At 41.0% G+C, this 17,019-nt stretch overlaps 2 protein-coding genes across 5 annotated transcripts; both read left to right on the forward strand.

The window, feature by feature from the left end:
• Positions 1-413: 413 nt before the first annotated feature.
• On the forward strand, positions 414-5,502 carry LOC124313144 (1-phosphatidylinositol 4,5-bisphosphate phosphodiesterase delta-1-like). The gene is made up of 13 exons (XM_046777901.1): positions 414-974; positions 1,975-2,214; positions 2,296-2,521; positions 2,709-2,838; positions 2,912-3,027; positions 3,089-3,249; positions 3,366-3,486; positions 3,605-3,690; positions 3,758-3,967; positions 4,035-4,294; positions 4,365-4,458; positions 4,550-5,176; positions 5,265-5,502. Exons 1-13 carry the CDS (start codon positions 698-700, stop codon positions 5,351-5,353), a joined length of 2,637 nt encoding a protein of 878 aa, XP_046633857.1. The 5' UTR covers positions 414-697; the 3' UTR covers positions 5,354-5,502.
• Positions 5,503-6,786: 1,284 nt separating this feature from the next.
• Positions 6,787-16,357, forward strand: LOC124327796. 4 transcript variants are annotated; one of them, XM_046786805.1, is made up of 21 exons: positions 6,787-7,260; positions 9,370-9,455; positions 9,557-9,866; positions 10,056-10,179; positions 10,263-10,414; positions 10,532-10,661; positions 10,749-10,894; positions 11,093-11,280; positions 11,359-11,485; positions 12,214-12,372; positions 12,757-12,917; positions 12,980-13,104; positions 13,173-13,333; positions 13,408-13,586; positions 13,664-13,803; positions 13,868-14,104; positions 14,169-14,319; positions 14,399-14,590; positions 14,672-14,829; positions 14,894-15,055; positions 15,132-16,357. In XM_046786805.1, the coding sequence occupies exons 1-21, from the start codon at positions 7,170-7,172 to the stop codon at positions 15,409-15,411; spliced, it is 3,459 nt and encodes a 1,152-aa protein (XP_046642761.1). In that variant the 5' UTR covers positions 6,787-7,169; the 3' UTR covers positions 15,412-16,357. The 4 variants fall into 4 exon arrangements, with proteins under 4 accessions (XP_046642761.1, XP_046642771.1, XP_046642753.1 ...); XM_046786815.1 differs by lacking the exon at positions 12,214-12,372 and adding an exon at positions 11,727-11,840 and having other exon boundaries at positions 6,788-7,260; positions 10,529-10,661; XM_046786797.1 differs by having other exon boundaries at positions 6,788-7,260; positions 10,529-10,661.
• The last annotated feature ends 662 nt before the right edge of the window (positions 16,358-17,019 follow it).

A 17,019-nucleotide genomic window follows, 5' to 3' on the forward strand; every position in this document is an offset into this window, starting at 1 on the left:
TAACCCAACTTAGCATATCAATGTCGATTTGCGTCGGAAGAATGGCCGTTGCCAAGCAACGCATCAACAGTCTTTTGTTTCGTCTACAAAAGGGAATGGACAAGATCATCGTTGAGGCAACAACACGACCAAAATGTCACAAAATTCGTGTGCAAGTGTTTGGAGACACGGAACTTTGGCGATGACGAAACACAATTGGCTAAAAGGACGGAAGTGACGGTCATTGGGGTTTTTGTTGGAACGATTGCCAGACTCCCCCGGCCCCTTGGTACTTCACTCAAGGTCTTGACGCGCGCTATCACTATGGGCGCTTTCGAAAGACGAAAGAACAGAATATTTATCTCTTCTTGAAGAATTGAAATTCCGCAGAAATTACCCAGAGGGGGAGACAGAAGAGATAGAGGAAAAAGAGCCAAAGGCAATAGCAGACAAACATCTTTTAAGTCCACCCCAAAACAGGTTCTGTGCCACGGCAGTACAGCAGCAGCTAGGGCCGGCCGATCTCTTTCAAAAGCCGGAGGAGTCTCTGTCCAGACTTTTTATTTTTTCTCCACCCCACCCACACGTACATATACACATTTGACAACAAACGAGTGTAACTTGAACTCTCGTCTGTTCGTGTCTTGCCGCTTTGGAGAGAACAACAGTGTGTGTACTGTGTGTGTGTGTGTCGTGAACGAAAGGAAGGGGAAACCGGATGGTGTTTGGTGCAGTGTCGGTTGACGTGCACACATCAGATTTTCGCCTTGACTTTGCTGCTGTTGCTTTTTATTATTTGACTTTTTATAGATATTTTGTTTTTCCCCAATCTGGCACGTCCGTTTTCTGGCTAAAACTAACCGAAACAGCACACAGACCGGGCGACCCCCCGAGATCGAAATACAAAACCCAAAACAGCATCATGGCCGTCGTCTCGTCCAACAAAAGCCAAATCTATCCTTCACACTTGCTCGAGGAAACACCCGAATTTCAAGGTAAGCCAAGCATAAACTACCATCAGATATCCGACCGACTGATTGAATATTCATGATTAATCACAAGGGTCATATTATAGTTATACCTATATGAGGCTGTGTGTTGTTTGTGTGTCACGGACTAAATGAGGGCGTCTGTCAAATCTCCCAACATTTTTTTTAAAGCTATTTCGGGGCGTGTTACCAAATACACGCCTTACGATTCCCTCGTGAAACCCAGTAAGACGGTTTCCATTTCAACGAAAACTGAGTTGGGCCATTAGATTTAATGTACTGCGCTGTTGTGTGTGATTGCAAGGGATCTCAAATCATCCGTTTACATTCTATTGCGTGTCTGCTACGGAAATCCTAACGAATCGCGCACAGCAATAAACCGTATCCTAAAAACTTATATTGGTGTTGTCGACACGCAATACTCGCGGCAGATTCCATAGTCATAATAATAATAATAAGTAGATTTCCAAGCTTTTGAAATCAACGGCGGCTTTTATGACGGCCAGAAAAGCTTCAAGATATAAGAATTCGGCAACTGAAAAACATGCCCAGCTATTATTCAGTTGAATAAAACTCTGAATTGTTCAGTTTGGCCGTGTTAACGTTAAAGTTAACACAAAAGCGTCCAATGACTACACTCTACAATTTCAAACTTTTTCCCTTGCTATGCCCTAAATTAGTCTCTAGAAAAATAAAATAATCTTGAAAGTTTGTTTATCTTGCAAGTTGTGTGGGTGTTTATCAGTTAAAACGTAAGTCACTTAACGCAGTAACTCTTCCTGAAAAGGGGGGCCGTATTTCTCTTTCAACTTGTGTAGAAAATAATGAGAGATTTATGCGTCGAAATGTTTTAACTATAAAATCCCCTTGCTAGGTTTTTGAGTCGCTCTAGTTTGTTTGTTTATTTTAAACTCTTGCCAGTTGCTTATCAAATGTTTGACGTCGTTTGGGCGCCTTCCGGTAATTTTTTCCCAATGTATTTTTAATTCATTCATATACACAACAGATGTGGTAGCAAGTTCGCCTACCGGTACTTCAACCGACGACGCTGACCTAGCCGCTCTTCGCACGGGCGTCGTTCTGTGGAAACTTCGTGCGTGTGACTCTTGGTACCGACGGCGTTACTGGGTTAATACCCTAAACATGCGTCTACTCTACGATCCCAGTCACAAACCCTTTTGGCGCAACTCCAAACAGCACATCGACATCTCGGACATCAAAGATGCTCGACTAGGCTGGAAAACGGGTTGGTTTTGATCATAGCAAAATCCATAATTATATGGTATGGTGGTAATTAAGTTTCCAATGAATTTGCTGATGATTCTAGACATCTTCAACCGAGCCGGCCGGCAAGCTGAGAAGAAACGCGCCAAAGATCCCGAGCGGCCACCGATGCTGAAAGAAGACTGTTGTTTTTCGATTATTCACGGGCAGGCGAACAAAAGCCTGGACCTGGTGGCCAGTGATTCCGAGACTGCCGCCACTTGGGTCAGAGGATTCAAGTCTTTGATAACCGTCGTGCAATCGGCTGAGAAACGCAGATCGGATCAGCAGTAAGTATTAAATTTCCAGTCGAAGAGCATCATACAACACCAGCTCATTAGAGATTATAATAAAATTCCTGGCCAGTTTCTGGTTTCCAATTAACGTTTCAAGTGTTGTGGCAACACTGTATTAGTATTTCAAATAATAATCTCTTATTAGTCAAGGGATTCATATTATCTTTTCATCATTTTCCAGATGGTTGAAGCTGTTGTTTAATAAGGCGGATAAAGACGGTTCTGGCGCATTACATTTCGAAGAATGCTGCGAACTTTTATTGCATCTTAACATTAAGGTTGATCCGGAAACAGCCATGAAATTATTTCAGGTAGACATTATACTGTGATTATACATATGATTGCTTGAAATTATTTGGTAAACTTTTATCTGATTGTTTCTAGATTTCCAATGTGAACAAGAGAAAAATCAAAGGGGAACAGGCAATTGATGCTGAAGAGTTTATCCAGTTTTATCAGTTGCTTCTCGTCCGACCAGAGATTGAGACCTTATTCAGAAAGTAAATTCTAAAATAATTTTCTGTAAAATTCAATTGGGTTTATTAAATGATTTATTATTAGATACTCGGAAGAAGACGGGGCTTCAATGTCGCCAAACGGCCTGAGACAATTTCTAGAAAAAGAACAGTCGATGAAAGAAGTCAATGCGGAATTCGCCGTCGGATTGATTCGCCGTTTTGATCCATCGCCTTCCAAAGAAATGGGGAGGATGACTCTCGCCGGTATAATTGAATTCCCTCCTCGAATGGGAAACGACGCCCGTTTCTTATTTAACTTGTGCGCTCAAATTTTCACGGTTTCAACTCCATTCATTTCCTTTTCTTATTCGCACGTTCAGGTTTTACGGCGCTAATGACGTCTCCCATGTTCGATGTCCTGGATGAAGGTCACCGTGATGGAGTGATCCAGGATATGACCCGTCCTCTCTCTCACTATTTTATGGCTTCATCCCACAACACGTACTTGTTTTTTTGTTTTTTGTTTTTTTCTCTTTTTACAAAATCTCGAATATTCCTTGATTGCGTCAAATTTTGATTGGGATGTTAATAACAAATTTTTCTTTTTTTCGTGACACAGGTATTTAACAGGAAATCAACTGACCAGCGATAGCAGTATCGAGGCCTACATATCGGCTCTGAAGAATGGATGTCGTTGCATAGAACGTAATATAAAATACTTCCATCTCGCTGTGACAGTTGTTGAATAATGTTTTTTTTTTTTTTTCTTTAGTGGATCTTTGGGATGGACCCGAAGGAGAACCGATCATCTACCACGGAAATACTTTGACTGGCAGCGTTCCAGTCAAAGATGTTCTGAACGACGCTGTAAAGCCATTCGCTTTCAAGGCGTCTACATACCCTCTCTTTCTGTCATTCGAAAATCACCTCAGCCTGGAACAACAAGCTGTGCTGGCCACTCAGATCAAAGATGCCATAGGAGGTAGACCTGATGGGGTATCCCTTAAAACGAATGTCAATTTAATCTATTACAAATGATTATTTAATAGATCTCCTGTGCCTCATGGACGTCAAGGATATGAAAGTGCTTCCGTCTCCTGAGCAGCTTCGAAATAAGATCGTCATCAAAGCTAAAAAGTATACGCATGGTGTACCGCAGAGTCTACCTTTGCCTGCAGTCCCTGTAGCCCCTGCAGCCAATGCCAGTCCGTCTTCTTCTCCTGTTCCGGCACAGGAAGAGCAACCTACCGGGAAAAGCCCAACTTCAAACCCGCCGGTCGTTCCTCCGAAAAACGCGAGCGAGAATAAGGTAATTTTGGAGAGATGAAAAACAAATTTCAGAGAAAATAGAAATTAGATTTTCTCTTGATTTTTGGTAGTCAATTTTGCAACCGGTTGCAAAGGATCTGCTAGACATGATCAATATTTGCGAAGCCGTCAAGTTTCACAGCTTTTCCCACAGCCTGAATAAAGGTAAATCTGATATCCATGTGTAATATTCATTTGAACCGTACATCATTAAAAATTCCGTTTGATTGTTTTATTATTCTCGTGAAACCGACAGATGAGTGCTATCACATTTCCTCCTTTTCTGAGGGCAAAGCGTCGGATCTGATTGCAGAATCAGCTGATGCTTTCGTTAAGCACACAACACGTCAAATGGTTCGCATTTATCCCGCAGCGACGAGAACTACCTCGAGCAATTTTTCGCCATTTCCTCACTGGGCAGTTGGTAGCCAAATCGTGGCGTTAAACTACCAGACCAATAGCAAAGAAATGCGACTCTACCGCGGATTTTTTCGCCAAAACGGCAGTTGTGGTTACGTGCTCAAACCCGATTATTTAATCAACGACAAATTTCCGGTTGCCCTCGAGCGCGATAAATTGCTCAAATATTTGAAAGTAAGGATCATCAGCGGCCAATATTTACCCAAAGTGGGGGATAACGAAAATTCAATCGTCGACCCTTACGTCACGATTAAAATTCTGGGTCATTCGGCCGACACCTTTACGTTTCGCACTCGCGTCGTGACCAACAATGGGTTCAATCCATACTGGAATGAATCGGTCGAAGTATTTCTGCGAGCGCCAGAGTTGGCCGTCATTTGCTTCACGGTTAAAGACAGCCAAACTATTGGTGCCAGTCGTTTTATCGGATCTTACGCCTTACCCGTCAATTGCCTAGCCCCAGGTATACACACACAATTTAGATCAATTTAAAAATGGCAGTTTAATGAAATTATGCGTGTTTTTTTTTGTTTTTGTTTTTTTATTATCAGGATATCGTCACGTCCCGTTAAATTGCAATGGGGAACCGCTCTCTTCGGCGACGATTTGTATTCAAACTGAAATGAAAGATTTAAACTAGTGATGGATGATCAAAAAAGCCATTTGTAGTTGCCATCAAAAAAATTGTGTGCCATTACATATATTGGTTTCTATATGCGTGTTCGTTCTCTGACGAGGGAACAAAAGGGGATTGTTATATTGAATTTTGCAATACAGGATTTCGCTCTATTCCGGGTCATCGCACTTTGATTTCTATTTATTTGTTCGGATGTTTTCATCGAGAATTGGATACGGTGACAAATCTTTTCTGAGAGAGTGTGCTAATTGGCACGGTCACCTTGTCCCGGATATGGAAATTAGTTGGTATTGATTCAATTGAAAAACCTTTGCACCTTTTTCTCATTCGCTACGCTCCAGTGAGAGTTATGTGTCCCCACACATGACACGGCTTCCGGCCGCACGGAAATAGATTCACAAAATTCTAACCTTTTTCCAAATGTATAATACCAACTATATATAATTTTTTTGTTTAGTTCAGGGCTGCTTCTATATGCGCGCATGGCTGTATAGTGTACGTCCTCCACCTCGGTCCTTTCGACTCGATTCATACCGGGGTAAAATATATATCCCGACCGACCGACCAGCAGACAAAAGGGTTTTCGGTGAAAAGGGAAAAAGCTCATTAATCTCCGGCTCTGAATTGCGTGTGAACTTCAAAAAGAATTGTCAACTTATGAGTAGCGCAGAGCCGCAGATCTAACTCTGTTGTGTTTTCGACGACAGATAACACTATATTATTATTGAAATTTCCGCTCTTCTTTTTTCCCTTCTGTTTCAGTACTTAAAGGAAACTTTCGTTTGATTTAAAATGAGTTCAATTCGAATGCCCTTAAAACCATAAACCTATTGGATTTCCAGACTTATTATATATAGGAACGTAATGGTGTAGAATTTAAACTGACATCCCATGCAGTGCGGCTTTTCTCTGCTGAGGGAGGGTTGCGGTGATCTGCTATCAAAATGGTGTAAAAATGTAATTGCGTGTCTGTTCCATGTTGTACCAGCGAGTTGGATGAAGTTGGGAAAGCTGGACGCGGGGAGCCGTTAACTAGCAGATCCCGAGAATATAATGGAACGTGGACAAACATTGGGAAAAAGGGACGAGAGGATGTTTCATTTCCCCTCGTCTCTTGTGTGTGTGTGTGTGTCTCGTTTCTTTTTCCTTCCCTCTTTTTTTTTTTGTATTCACCGCATTTGCGCCGCTATCAGCTGTCTGCTTCCGGTTTCAGCAGTTGCCGGGACCAGACTCTCTCTGCTGCACCATGACGTCACTTAATGATGAGGAGTCCTATGGTTCCTCTCTCTCTCTGATGCTCTGATGTCCGTCTCTCTCTCTCTCTCTCACATTCTTTTTTTCCCTTTTAGCTGTGCTATGAGGTATTGTCTGCTTGCAATGGAGGCTGGAACAAGTGGGCGGAGAAATAAAGGGACAGGTGAGTAGGGATTCACGTAGGATGGAACGATAGGAAGGGATGTGCTGCAAGTGACCATAAAGTCTCCGCGTCGGACATCACTTGCATCCAGTTGCTACCGACTCTCAGGTGTCTCCAATCCTCGTTCCCATTTTCTCCTCTCTCTCTCTGTCGACACTGTCGCAATCAAAAGACCCGCGTTCACGCTCCGTCGTTTCGTTCGGCAGTTGACGGGATTTTTTGGCTAATTTTAATTTGTGGCGGATTCGACTTGGCAAATTGTTTTTTTTTTTTTTTTTCATTTCTTCTTTCCACCTTTTGACCACCGACTACCGAAACCGCTCGCCAAAACCATTTAACACGGGTGCCATGCGAGTGAGGTTGACGGGCGACCATTAGTCCCATCAGGCTTTGAATCACAAGATGCGATCATTCACTCTAGTTCATAACTCAATTCATTTCATCATGGTGCAGGCAATTTCTCTTCTCACTCTCTTGCGCATGCTGACTGAAGGTAATTCATTATATCTAATTTTTCTTTGTGAAATGTTCGTTTCATTATGTTTCACCCAGTTGAATTTGTTTTGCACTATACTTATAGTTGTATTTTAAATAGTATCAGATGCGTGAGTGTAAAGACCTAAAATAGATTCTAAAAATTGCTTATACCTCCAGGTAGATCCTTACTGATGTAGAAGTATATAGGAATGCATGCGCGTATTATGTTTTTGAATCAAAACCGACGAACACGCGATGCCACTCGTCAAATGTTGCCGTCACAATTCTCCATCATTTCCTTTTGCCTAAGCGATTCTTCCGGCTTGGCTTCCGAACTGAGGACAAAAGCAGGCGGAGTTTCTATATATATATTTTGGCTCCGCATGGATACACCTTGTCACAGTTCCAAGTGTATAGGACAACAGGTGGATAGCGGTTGACCGGTTGACCGACTGTTGCATCTTTTTTTCTGACGTTATTTTCGGTTATTTTCATCCTATTTAGGGCATTTACTTTGAGCTAAATTACTTTCATTTGAAAGATGCGTCGCCGGTTATAGAGTAAAACTCATTAAAATCATTATTACTATTAGGTCGACAGATGTATGTATCTCACCTATCGATATGATGAGCGGTCGTGTAGGATGAGGATCGCTGGATCGGTGGGAGTGAAAGGGTGGTGGGATAGAGTGTAACAAATCAACGGGCTGTTTAAAGAATTGAATAGACCACCGGATATGAATCGACAATTCTCTTGTTTCTCTCTCATTCTCTCCTCTTTCTCTCTCTCTCCCTGTTGCTTTCATGCCTCGTTTTCTCCACATCGGAAGTGACTCCCCCCTCTTCTCTTTCAGCTCTTTCCACACCCCCAAACATTTCCCGCCTCTCTCTCTCTCCCCCTTTTCATTCGAATATTCTTACACAACACGATATAATATGAATGTCTCTATACCCTCGGACACATCGATCGGGACTGCGATAACCTTCGATCGGCAATAATCGTGTGTCGTGCAGTCCCGCGATCTTCCTAATTAGGCACAGTGCAGAGTCCCAATAGATGTAATTGTTGATGCGATACGCGTAATCAACTGTGACGCTAAACCAATGAGGTATAGCTCTGGTATTCAATAGATGGTAATAACAATGGATGCAAGTTGATGATCAGGATATCGGTTGGATCAACGCCCAGTTTCGTAACAGAAAATGAAGGGACCTACATGCCAATTTCGAGAAATCACGCGTAACCGATTGGGATCTAAAACAATTACATCGAGGTGCAATTCATCCATAGGCTTCAATCGATATCATCCTGCGGTTTTAATTCTACGCTTTCTGATCGAGTATAAGGTGTTTGATTTGAGTAGATAGTACAGATCTAAACCAATGCAGTCATTAAATGAAAAACTAACCGACGGTAAAATAGGTTGAGACAAGGTAATTATATGCACAGTGGTGAGACCCCAACTTATCCCCCGTCAATCCTTATTCGCTGTGGGGGGAGAAACGAGATTGACATTTACGAGTGGAATTTTCCGCTCGGAAGTACACGTTACAAGAGACGGTCGTACGTGGAAATGTGGCGGTGTATAACGAAAGAATAAGAGGGGTGGAAATGTTTTGTCTCGCATTTGGGCCATATGCGCGGCAGTTAGTCTAAGAGGGATTGAGTCATAGAGCGGTGGCGTACTGGTTCCGATATACACACGGCGTCGTTCCGCAGCAGGAACAGGATGTCCGTCAGTTTTAATAATACCCTTTGCCGCTCTCCCTCCACCGCCATCCTTTTTGTAACAGATTGAGGTTAAAAGCATCTACGCACGATTGAAATAAATTAAAAAAAAAAAATGCCCTTTCGTTTGTTTGCAATTAAACTCGATTTTAAGGGGATCAGTATTTGAATAAGGCGTACAGTAAATATGATTGACAGCAGGAAATAGTGAATGTTTCAAATAATAGGGGAGAATATCGGCTTAAATGTATATAGACTAAATTTAAATACTCAAATTAAATTTCGAATTTTTCTTCTTTTAAAAATTAGACTATAAAATTTAAAATATCAGACCTATTTGACTTTTTCAAAATAAACGAAATTAACCAATTCCAAAATGAACATTTTTAAATTTCAGCTCAAACGTCTTGCAACTTTGGATTGGGTCGAATAGTGTACGAGAAATTGCCCCATCAACAGCTCCAAGGCTACGACGACGATGTGGTATGAACAAACGTCACATCATCTTATTTAGTTCTCAAATTTGGATTCAAGTAACAGACAGAGAAACAATCAAGTCCTTTAAAATGTTTTCACTTTTGCAGGTACGGGATGCATCTCCTCCGATGCAAGTGTTAACGAGATGTCAAGATCTGTGTCTTCGTGATCGAACGGCAGCCAATAACCTTGTGCGAACTTGCAGTTCATTTGATTTTCAACCGGGCAAGCGCCTGACACTTCCCAATTCACTGCCCGCTCCTTTCAATTCCCCGTCAACATCACCGTCAGTGGCCGGTGCTGTAGAATATGACGAGTCTGTCTGTTTCTTGTCGCGAGAACTGCCCCGCCCAGAAGGACTAGGGGCCCTCGTCAACTTACCCGGTCATTTTCTATACAGCGAGGTCTGCTTAAGTTGTAAGTCTGATGTCCAATATTAATCATTTAACATATAATACCTAAGTGTTATAAATCGTATTCTGGTGCTCTTATTGCTTGATGAACATATTAGCGCATATTTAGACTTAAGATTTACAGATAATAAGGAAATGTTGGTTAATTAAGTAGTAATTCATAGTTTGATTTGATTTGAACTGATTCCTACAGCGGCCAGGATTGAGCGTGAGTGCCCAAATAGGAAATCAGTTTTTGATCGAATTACCCGCAAGCGGTTTCGGCCTTCTGGTTCGAAAGAGTACTTTGTGAATAATCGTACCGAATGCGAGGATAAGTACGCGATTTCTTTAAAAATTATTTCAATGTTTGATTGAACGGAGAACAAATATCCACGAATCTCTGAACTTTTCACCGTAGATGTCTGAATGAATACAGCTTCGTCTGTCGCTCTATTTCGTACGACAGTACGTCGAGGACGTGTTCGTTAAGCCGATACACGCGCCGCACTCATCCCGAACAATATGAAGACGATCCTGGATTCGAATATCTAGAAAATACCTGTTTATCAGGTATATTTTTTTTAAATTTAATTTTCCTTTACTTTAGAAGGCTGTTTAGGTGTTTCCCCCCGATTCATAAATTTACGAAGTCTAAAAATGTTTTGAAAATTTGGTATCTTTCAGAAGATCGTCGCTGTGAGGGTCAACTTACTTTCGTTCGTGAAGAACGCGGCCAGATGCTAACCGCATTCGACTCTGAAATAATGATAAATACGACTATAGAAGAATGCCAAGCCCGATGTTTATCGGCAGACACGTACTAAACTATATTTTCGTTTCATCTGAATGCTGAACGAGTATTTCACCATCGAAAAATAACCCTTTTCATGATTTTAATACTTAGATATTTCTGTCGTTCGTTGACCTACGATCCTATTTCTAAAGCATGCGTCCTCTCCAGCGAGGATTCAGCTTCGCTGAGCGACCAGGAAGTGGCCACGATGACCGGAACTGGTTATTACTACTTTGAAATTCTATGCATGGCCCTTGGTAAGCAGACTGTCACCTTTATTTTTTATAATTTCAAATTGTGTCAAAGCGTCTGTCGAAGATTTAATGCATCTCTAGAACGGTTGAATTAGTCCTAAGAATACTAATAAGTTTGCAATGCATAAAAATGAAAAATTTGTATTTTTTAATGTTATGGCAAAATAAATTTGACGCAATATTTCTGTGGGGACTTAACAGGAGCAAATGAAGTAAATCCGCTATCACAGCGAGGTGAAGGCGAAGCATCACCACTTCTTGTCGACGGCCGCCGAAGAGATATTTTAACGGCATTTCAACGTTACCGTAATTCACGTCTCTCAGCCGATTTCCAAACGGAAATTACCGATCGGTCGTTGGCTGAATGTCTCGACGAATGCCTCCGTCAGGTTAAAATAATATTCTGAATTTTGAAATTTCCTCGGAAATTTCAGTAAAAACTCACCGTTACATTATTTATGAAACAGACAAGCTACCGATGTCGATCTACGATGTACAGCGAGCGATTCAGAGTATGCCGACTTAGTCGCTCCGATCAAAAGGATGGCCGACTAATTTACGAGCCTGATTACGATTATTATGAAAGCCTCTCAGGTAAGACAGCAAATGTTTATTACTAATAAGCATATATTTTTATATAAACAATATATATATGTATTCATGAGAATAGCAGTTATCTATAACAACATATCGTTTATATTCTAAATAACTTGAAATAACTTGAAGTGAATCGGATAAAAGCTGATTTTTCGCTTGAATCGAGTCAAAGCTACTGTTGCAGCAATTTTTTTTTCTAAACAATCTGTAAATGAATTGAGAAAATAATTAACGTCAGCAGGCGGCGTCATTGGTGGTGGCGGACTCGGTCCAAGCTCTATAGATGACTACAACCCGTCGCTTGTGACACCTTACCGCCCACCTTTTATCATGCCCGGCGGCAGTCAGCAAGGTTTTAAAAGCTGTCTTAAATCTTATTTGATATCAATCGCAAAACGTAACACTTGCCTATACTCACGCTGCATATTACAAAAAAAAAGCAAGATACAAATTAACAGTCAATGAACGTTATTTGCAAATCACTAAATGCATGAATACAGCTCCGTTTGCCTCATAAGGAATCACAGGACACATGCATCAATGAATAATTGTGTCACCTACCAAATACCGTTTTACTTATTTATACTACTAAAAATCTCATTTACCACACAATCGTCATCTTATATTTGGCTTATTAGTTGTATAAATCTATTTGACATTAAATTCATAATCTAAGATTTACGTGCTAACAAATAATCACAACACGCGCACTTGAAACACTGTAGTTATGAACGAAACAGTATTTGAGAGTTCGTCGAGCTTCGTGAACCGCCCGGAAGAATTCGGTGAAATTACTGGTTCGTCAGCAGTTGGCGGTTTTGCTGCGAGTTCTGCCGTTCCTGCTGGAAGCTGGCCGCCAGGGATTGTTCCAGAAATACAATCAGGTTTTAATGAGCCCATCCGCCGTAGTCCATCTATATATCAGTGTTGGAAACAGCAATGTAGAACCTATTATCTATACTTCCTATGCAACCATTTAGATGTTCCTGAATCTTCGTAGTTTTATTTAGCTACATTAGTACGATATCGGGATAGAAGGTTGCGGATTTATTTTCCATTATAAGGAAGTCAAGTCAGAATACAAAACTCAAATACTAATTTCAATACTGCACGAATTGTATTTAATAGCTTTTGCTGGTGGTTGGTTGATTTTTTTTTTAACCCACGCACATCGCTACAACACATTATTTATTAATTTTACTGCAAAGCCTGGTTGTGGTATCTTTGAGAGATTTAGATGGTCTAACATTTCCGTGATTGCACTGTAGATGATCCGTACTATGCGGGGCCATGGCCAGCAGGGAGCGGTATTAGCCCAGGAGGATTGCCGGGAGGATCTTCGACGGGATTGGGAATTCTTCCCGGAGGAAATCAACTGGGAAATCGTCCTCGGTGTGAACCTGGACGAGAACACGATGGATTTCGCCAGGTACGGTACATTTTGCGAGTATTCTAGAATGAAACCACCATAACAAATTTCATTTTTCAAAGGCCGCCACGCGCATGCGCCTTCGACGAATATACGTTAAACGCTACTTGGTGGCACCGTCCCTAGCCCAGTGTGAGCGTGAGTGTCAAACAGCGCGCGATTTCCGTTGCATTTCCTTCAATTTCTAGTACTACACAATCAAAATTTTCATTTTTCAAATTTAAAATAAAACCTAAATCCTTTATTTTCTCCTAGTCGTTTGCCTTTCTTTTCGAACGCAATTGGCGGGGAACGAGAAAACTGTGAGCTTAGCGATCGATCAACTCGCGAATTAGACACGAGTAATCCGTCCTTCTTTGAAACCAATGGCGATTATGATTTTTACGAACGTTCTCAAACATCTGACTGCCTTGACGGTATTAGCTGTTTTTTTAAAGATTTTTTAAAAGATTTTTTGACGTGAAAATAATCCAAATTTGTAATATTGTAGTGAGCCAAGTATGCAATGAGGACGGTATGGAGTTCACATTGCGCACCCCGGAACCGTTCACTGGACGAATTTACACTTACGGATTCTACGATCGATGTTTCTTTCGTGGTACAGGGGGCCTTACCAATGTTTTGCGAATCACAGGTCCCAGAGGTTTTCCTGACTGCGGATCACAGAGAGTAAGCTTCCAATATTAACATCAATGTTAATATTATATTTTAAACACAACAGTAATGCATTATCATTTTTTGGACAGCATGGAGACATATTGACCAATATAATAGTTGTCCAATTCAGCGAGATGGTTCAAACCGCTCGTGACAAGCGTTACAATCTCACGTGTTTGTACGGTGGACCTGGTGAAGCTGTCGTCACTTCTGGTTATATTGGCGCTGGGTAATTAAAGAATGATTTTCTAGCTAAATTTTGAATGGACTGATGACGAATCGTTGTATTTTAGATCTGGTAGTCCTACACCAATCGAATTCCTTCCAGCGCAGAACATCCTGGATTCGCGCGTTCGACTACTTATCATGTATCAAGGGCGACCGACCACTACCATCGCTGTTGGTGATCCTCTCACCTTCAAGCTCGAATCGTTGCAGGGCTATAACCTAATTGCCGATATTTTCGCCACAAACGTCATAGCTAAAGATCCATACACCGGCAAGAGTGTTCAGCTGATCGATCGTTTTGGGTATTTTTTTAAATTTTTAATGTCTTGACACGAAAAATTTAATGATGTACTTATCTATTAACAGGTGTCCTGTGGACGACGGAATCTTTCCATCTCTAGATCGCGCCAGGAGCGGCGAAGGTTTGGAGGCAGCCTTCAACGCTTTCAAAATACCCGAATCCAATTTTTTAGTTTTTGAAGCCACCGTGAAATCTTGTCGAGGCGGATGCCAACCAGTAAGCAAACTCAGTTTAATTTCTTAAATTGTTTTTCGGAAATGTTGATGATTGACAATAAATGCGTTTTTTTTTTAAGGTTTTTTGTAATACCAATAACGTACCGGGCCGTGGTTCTGGACAGTCTTACGGCCGAAAACGGCGTGATTCCCCGGCCGGTTTTGCTTTGAACAAACCTGCCTGGTTAAGTTTGTCTAGCAGCAGTAGCAGCAGTACCATGAAACCCATAGAGGACACGAATGAAGAGGAACTCGTTATGGAAATGCTTAGGGTAAATTTTCAATATTTAAAATGATATAGAGTAGACTGTTGATCTCATGCACTTATCTAACTTAAAATGATTGCTTATCAGGTTTATGCTAATCGTGACGAGATTCCTGAAAACACTGTCAGTCTTCAGAAGCTAGATATTTGTCTGTCTCGTGTAGAATATTACAGCCTCATAACTTCGTTAGGCATCATACTGCTCATCTTAATAGCATCTTCATTTGTGGCCGGCCTTTGTTTCAGGTTCTTTACATGGCACGCAATTTTGTTATTCGTAGGGAATAAATTTTCCATTTTCTTGCTGTAGACGTTACCGTTTACTACACTTCAAAAATGCGGGAGCAGATGCAACGGCACCACACTCTATGTTGAGTCATAACACCTACGGTCAACAGCGGCAGCGCAACTTGTTTCATCATACTCCTTCAGCTCGGAATTTCGCTTTTATTAATCGTGCCTTTGACTTGCGGTATGTATTTTAGTAAGAAGGCTAATTCTGGCTAATTCAATTTCTAAAATTCCATCGACTGCATTTGTATTTGCAGCACACCACCAGAATCTACTGTCGGTGACAGGCAAACTGAGCTGGACTTTGGAGAAGGAGAAGTAGCAGATCGAGCAGTCAGCAGAAAAGGACAACACAAGCAGCAATCGCGGGCTTTTCAAGACCCGAGCGAGCCAATATATACTGAGCCGTCGTTGTTTGAGCGGTCACGAAGTCTTCGCAGCGTGGCCGCTCCCGACCTCCGCCGTGTCGTCCATCGAACAACCGCCGAACAACCGGCTATTAAAGAAGTGCCCGATACTGAGAGCGCCGCGTTATAACAATATATATTCACCTGCAATGTCTTTATCCTTTCTGACAGTTTAAACTTAACTATTTTTTTTCAATTTAGTTATCCACGTACAGTACTATAAAGGATTCACTATATTATAAGTAGATTGACTGCACTGTCTTAATAGGATGTTTTCACTTTATTTTACAATCACACATTAAATGCAGGATAATGATTAACATGGCTGTTTCTCGTGACTTGGGCTTATGATTTGGACTCATCACGAAGTACAGTAGATACCCCCCCCCCCCCCCTCCATAATTAACCTTCTTCAATTACGGCTACAAAGCGTGCGACCCTTCTGTGTGTTCTGGCGAAATGGAATCAGCCACCTCCTCCAAGCGCAAAACTTCTCTATTACGTGACCTATACTTTGCAATTTTTGAACTCTCAAAGTGAAACTTCAATTTTCCACAATCACTTTTTTTCCCATTTTCGTGTTTACTTTGAGGAGGTTGAGGCCTGGCCACATCGTGGTGTCATGGCAACGGAAATTTTGGAAAACGATTGTGGAAAATTTAAGTTTTCTTCTAAAATAAAAATAAGCAAAGCAGGCCGCTAGGGATGAATGCTTTTAGCACCTGAGTACGGCGAGTGATTTTATTTCGGATTTCGACAGATCTGACAGAAGAGTTGTTCTTAGTGGATGCACCCTAAGTGCACCCTTCTCAATATTCTTAGAATGAAACACATCAAGGATTTCCCCAATATTTTAGTGTTGACCAAAAAAGGTGATTGCTACAAAAAACCCGTCATTTTTTACAATCAAGGAAGATGTTGGCGATTTGAGGAAGCATGCAATATTAGATCAATTCTATCAAAATTTGATCATTAACTATGCGATTCTTGCATTGAAACCCCTCTCCAAACTTTGTTTCGGTGTGCTTATTCCGGTATCTGATGACTGATGACAATATATTCCATTACGTTAATAACTAGAGCAGTATACACTTTACACAATGTTCTTTATGTTCACCAAGATGTTCACATTACAACTGAATTGGATAATTTCATTACAATACAGCAAGAAAGGATAGGTAAAAAAGAGACTCTTTTTTACCTATACCTTTAAATACCTATCTCTTTTAAAGAATATGCTCATAAGCGAAATGTAAATTTATTCCAGGACTGCCTAAATGCCAGAGTAAAAATCTGGAAATTTTAAGGTGAAAAAAAGGGCACGTTCTTGAGAGTCTCAAGACCTTTAGGTATATGTAGGGTAGAAGATGACTTTATCTTTAAAGTTCATAATTCAAAATCATTTTTTAACAAGCAATCCACCCCTCAACCGCAGCAAATCCGTGGACCCACCTTTTTTTCTTATTCCACTATGGGATCTAAAATTGTAAAAAAAAAAAAAAAATACAGGCCTATCTAGTTTTAGACTCCGGATTTGCCTGTTATTTCAGAAATGTAATATTCCCTGCCGTTCGGGAGGTAATTAATTTGAAAGTTTGGGTTTTCAAATTTCGTCGATTTGGGGAGGCCTTTGTAATCACTTAAAAAAAAAGTGAAAATAAAAAAAACTCTTTCAAAAGATTGCTCGGCCACCCCTCAATGCAAATTCTAAACGAAATCTTTTTTCCTGATTTTATTG

The sequence above is a fragment of the Daphnia pulicaria genome, chromosome 1 (genome assembly GCF_021234035.1).
Source record: "Daphnia pulicaria isolate SC F1-1A chromosome 1, SC_F0-13Bv2, whole genome shotgun sequence".
In the NCBI taxonomy this organism is placed as follows: domain Eukaryota; kingdom Metazoa; phylum Arthropoda; class Branchiopoda; order Diplostraca; family Daphniidae; genus Daphnia; species Daphnia pulicaria.

Excerpts from the sequence above, each read along its gene's own strand:
- LOC124327796 (XM_046786797.1), top strand. The coding sequence starts at position 7,170 with ATGCGATCATTCACTCTAGTTCATAACTCAATTCATTTCATCATGGTG. Across the intron at positions 7,261-9,369 it reads CTTGCGCATGCTGACTGAAG|CTCAAACGTCTTGCAACTTT; the intron begins GTAATTCATTAT and ends TTTAAATTTCAG. Across the intron at positions 14,320-14,398 it reads GTCGAGGCGGATGCCAACCA|GTTTTTTGTAATACCAATAA; the intron begins GTAAGCAAACTC and ends TTTTTTTTTAAG.
- LOC124313144 (XM_046777901.1), top strand. The coding sequence starts at position 698 with ATGGTGTTTGGTGCAGTGTCGGTTGACGTGCACACATCAGATTTTCGC. Across the intron at positions 2,839-2,911 it reads CAGCCATGAAATTATTTCAG|ATTTCCAATGTGAACAAGAG; the intron begins GTAGACATTATA and ends GATTGTTTCTAG. Across the intron at positions 3,028-3,088 it reads ATTGAGACCTTATTCAGAAA|ATACTCGGAAGAAGACGGGG; the intron begins GTAAATTCTAAA and ends ATTTATTATTAG.